The sequence below is a fragment of the Sapajus apella genome, unplaced genomic scaffold (assembly GCF_009761245.1).
Source record: "Sapajus apella isolate SASKATOON/1434 unplaced genomic scaffold, GSC_monkey_1.0 scaffold233, whole genome shotgun sequence".
Lineage (NCBI taxonomy): Eukaryota > Metazoa > Chordata > Mammalia > Primates > Cebidae > Sapajus > Sapajus apella.
The window spans coordinates 263,740-267,895 of NW_022437173.1; the positions used below are offsets into that span (position 1 = coordinate 263,740).

A 4,156-nucleotide genomic window follows, 5' to 3' on the forward strand; every position below is an offset into this window, starting at 1 on the left:
TCCTGGGGCAGGAACGCCCCTCACTGCATCCTGTCGAGCTGCAGCTGTGGCGCGGGGTACTGCATGAAATTGGTGCCTCGGGGCGCTGCGGCTGAGCGGACCTGGGGCATGGCGGCCGGGTATCTGTAGCCTGCGAAGCCGGCAGCCGTAGCAGGCTGGACGGCGTATGGGGACTGAGCGTAGGTGGCCAGTGGGTGCTGGTTGTAGGTGCCCCGTGGGTACTGGTCGTAGGTGCCCGGTGGGTGCTCGTCGTAGGTGGCCGCTGGGTACTGGGCGTAGGCCCGGCTGGCCGGCGTGTACTGCCTGTAGGGCGGGGATAGCGATGGGACCGGGGCGGCCAGGATCACTGCGCTGGGCTGCACGGTCGCTGGCGGGTGGATGTGGTCCGGGGTCGGCGGGTAAGTCCGCTGGATCGAAGCTGGGCGCAGCTTCCGCACCCTAGTTGCAAAGCCGGTCGGGAGGCTCCGCCGCTTGGCGCCCAGGTAAGCCAGGTTCACGTTGGTCTTGCGGCCGTCGATGACGGGGTGAGGGTCTTCACAAGCCCTCTGGGCTGCCGCCCGGCTGGCCATGGTCACGAAGCCGTAGCGGCGGGACCTGCCGGTCTCGGGGTCGGTGATGACCACGGCCTCCTCGATGTCGCCGAAGTCCTCGAAGTACTTCCTGAGCGAGGCATCGGTGGTGCGGTACCGCAGGCTGCCCACGAAGATCTTGGTGAACTTGGTGTTCTTCTGCCAGCGGTGCATGGCGCCGGGGGCTGCCGGGGACCGCGGGGTGCCAGCGCTCGGGGCGCGCGGAGCCCGCTGCCGCTACACGCGCGGGGCAGGGGTCCGCTGCCTATTGTCCGGGACCGCTCGGTGTTGGGCGCTCACGTTGGGCGGCTGGGAGCGCGCGGGGCAGCGAGAGGCGCGGGTCCCCCGGCCAGGCACCACGCTCGCGCGCCGCTCCAGCAGTGAGGGCACAGCTGCGCTGCGCTCCTTTTTGAATTTTTTTTTTTTTTTTTTTTTGAGACTGAGTCTCTCTCTATCGACCAGGCTGGAGTCCAGTGTCGCGATCCCGGCTCACTGCAGCCCCCGCATGGTCCACAGAGCAGAAAGACTCAGTCTCAAAAAGAAAAAAAAAAAAAGGAAAATAAAAGAAAGTTATCGGTCATTATCTGAGTGAGTCCTATGTGTCCTTGAGGCGGAAATAAACGGTCAGAGAGATGCAATAACAGAGGAAGTTAGAACTCAGGAGCACGAGAGTGGTTTCACTTGTAACTTTGAATGTATGGGGACTATGAGAAAGAAATGAATTCTGACAACAGTCTGAACGAGATTAGAGGGAAATTCCGCCCCCAGAGCCTCAAGAATATAGCCCATGGCTCTGACCTTGATTTTGGCCTGGGGAGACCAAACAGAGTGCCCAGAAAAACCTGACACATTTCTCATCTATGAAGTGTGAGAAAATAAATCAGTGCTGTGGTAAATTGTTGACTAAACTGTGGTCATTCGTAAACAGAAAATTAATACAGATGTGAACAAATGAACCATAAAATTTTTAAACACTGACATAAAACAGCCATTTATATCCAGACATCATAATTTTCATCAGTTTGAAGGGTATTCTTCATATACAATTTCATAAATATCTAAAATTGCATCTGAAATCACATACAAAATATGTACGTATATACACACCATTCAGATACCCTGTTCATTATTCAATATTTAAGTATATATTTACAGAGTTAGATTTCTGGCTAATTCAATAGCTTCCACCCATCAGTGATGTTTTTACACCACTTGAAATAGATATATGCATGTTTTAAAAATGCCACATCAGATTCCATGGCAATCGTGAATAAACCATGTCATTACAACACTCCCTGTTTGCACAGTCACAGAGCTGACTGTGTTTGTCTGTGCCCTGCTAGAGCACACATCACAGCATGTGGATCACACTGATTAAGCACATCTGGTTACCTGTGTGGTGCTCAGATACAGGATTATTGCACCATGGTGACTGCACATTCTCTGCAAAGACCACTGATAACAGATTTTGCAAATAGCCATAAAATGTTACATCCCAACAAACATGCACCAGGTAACCCAGTACTACCTTCTCTAGATCCCAGACATCTTGTAGAAGGCCAGAAAAGAAGGAGATTTGCAGGAAAATCTAAGGTGGTTTTCACTGGGAGCCACAGTTTGTGTAGGGAAATGGGAACTGCTTTATGTGGGCTTTTTGAGGGGGTCACTCCATCCCATATCCCCGCTGCTGTACGAAAATCTGGAGGCATTTCTGGGAAGGCACCTGAACACAGGATAGAAATTCACATTTTGTTCTCCATGTAGGAACTCATCATTCCTGATTCTCTCCTGCGGCAAAGGATTATATCATATGATGTTTGCTGGAAGTTTCTTAGACAAAAAGCATTTGTCCCTATTTGACATGACGATGGTGATTAATTTTTCTCCCATACACATTCTTATGATCATATTATTTTTCTCTTTATATCTGAATATATTTGAATATGTAATACTGATCATTGCTGGATTAAATTTTATTCAGAAATTTTGTGTAATTTACCATCACTACATGAAAAGTGCTGATGTTTTATTTTTAGTACTGCCAGTATGCTTAATGGAAGTTGGAGACCACGTTTTTTTCTATATTTTACTTTTTCTTGCGTTTAAAAAAATCCATGTTATACAAGTCTGACAAAATTAGAGATGAAACTTATTTTTTATTTTTTCATGAGTTATTGGAGTGCAGGTGGTATTTGGTTCCATGAGTAAGTTTTTTTCGTGGTGATCTGTGAGATTTTGATGCACCCATCACCCGAGCAGTGTACACTGCACCCTATTTGTAGTCTTTTATCCCTCACCCCCGTCCCACTCTTCCCTGGAAGGCCCCTAAGTCCACTGTATCTTTCTTATGCTTTTTCAGAGCTTAGCTCCCACATATCAGTGAGAATATACAATGAGAAACTTACTCTTTTCTTTAAAATGCAGTCGTACATATGAAAGAGATTGTAGAACATGGGAGAAACATGTTACTTGAAGTTTTCATAAAACCTGCCCTTCAAACAAATCAGATTTTATTCAACTTGAGGGATATATTGCTTAACTGCCCCATAATTTGCATGGAAAACATATTAATTAATTTAGAGGATAAATGCATTCATTAGGCTTTCTTTTTCTTATTGAGCTACTATTAATAACATTTTTCTACAAAATAAGCAGCTATTCTAGAGAAATATTTGGTGCTAAAAAAGCTTTCCACTTTTTGGCAGGGCACAGTGTCTCAGGCCTGTAATCCCAGCGGCAGACCACCTGAGGTCAGGAGTTCGACACCAGCCTGGGCATCATGGTGAAACTAAAAATACAAAAATTAGCCAGGCGTGGTGGTGGGCACCTGCAGTCCCAGCTACTCGGGAGGCTGAGGCAGTAGACTCACCTGAACCCAGGAGATGGAGGTAGCAGTGAGCCGAGATCTCAGCATTGTACTCCAGCGCGGGATATACAGCAAGACTTGGTTTCAGAAAAAAAAAAAAAAAAGAAAGAAAGAAATCAATGGACGGGTGAGCACAACTGAATGCCAAATAATACAGGAATTTCATAGAAATGTTTAAATATTTAAACATATTTAATATCATATTTATACATTTATATTACATTTAATACCAATATTTAAATACCTATTACTATATAATTATATTGATTTGTCGTTTTATAAATATGTAAAATATGTATTACCAATATAGTTTAGCAAAATATAGTATTTTGTCTCTTAACATAAATATCCCAAATGCTAATTAACATTGGGACCAATGTCTCTTAACATAAATATCCCAAATGTTAAGAAGTTTCTAGCTAGATTGACACATAATTTTCTCAGTGCAAAAAGTTTACCTGTCCTGCCAAGTGCGGTGGCTCACGCCTGTAATCCTACCACTTGGAGAGGCCGAAAAGGGTGGATCACCTGAGGTCTGGAGTTCAAAACCAGTCTGGCCAAGATGGCGAAACCCCGTTTCTACCAAAAATAAAATTAAAAATAATTACCTGTGCCTGTTGGCAGGGGCCTGTAATCCCAGCTACTCGGCAGCCTGAGGCAGAGAATTGCTTAAACCTGAGAGGCGGAGATTGCAGTGAGCTGAGATCGTGCCACTGCACTC

General features: G+C 45.8%; 1 protein-coding gene across 1 annotated transcript in view; it reads right to left on the reverse strand.

Annotated features, from left to right (window-relative positions):
• Positions 1-20: 20 nt before the first annotated feature.
• Positions 21-4,156, reverse strand: part of LOC116544842 (RNA-binding protein 38-like) — a 6,825-nt gene continuing 2,689 nt past the window's right edge. Inside the window, exon 2 of the mRNA XM_032271428.1 lies at positions 21-771. Within this exon, the coding sequence (XP_032127319.1) occupies positions 21-771 (751 nt within the window). The remainder of the gene's footprint in view (positions 772-4,156) is intronic.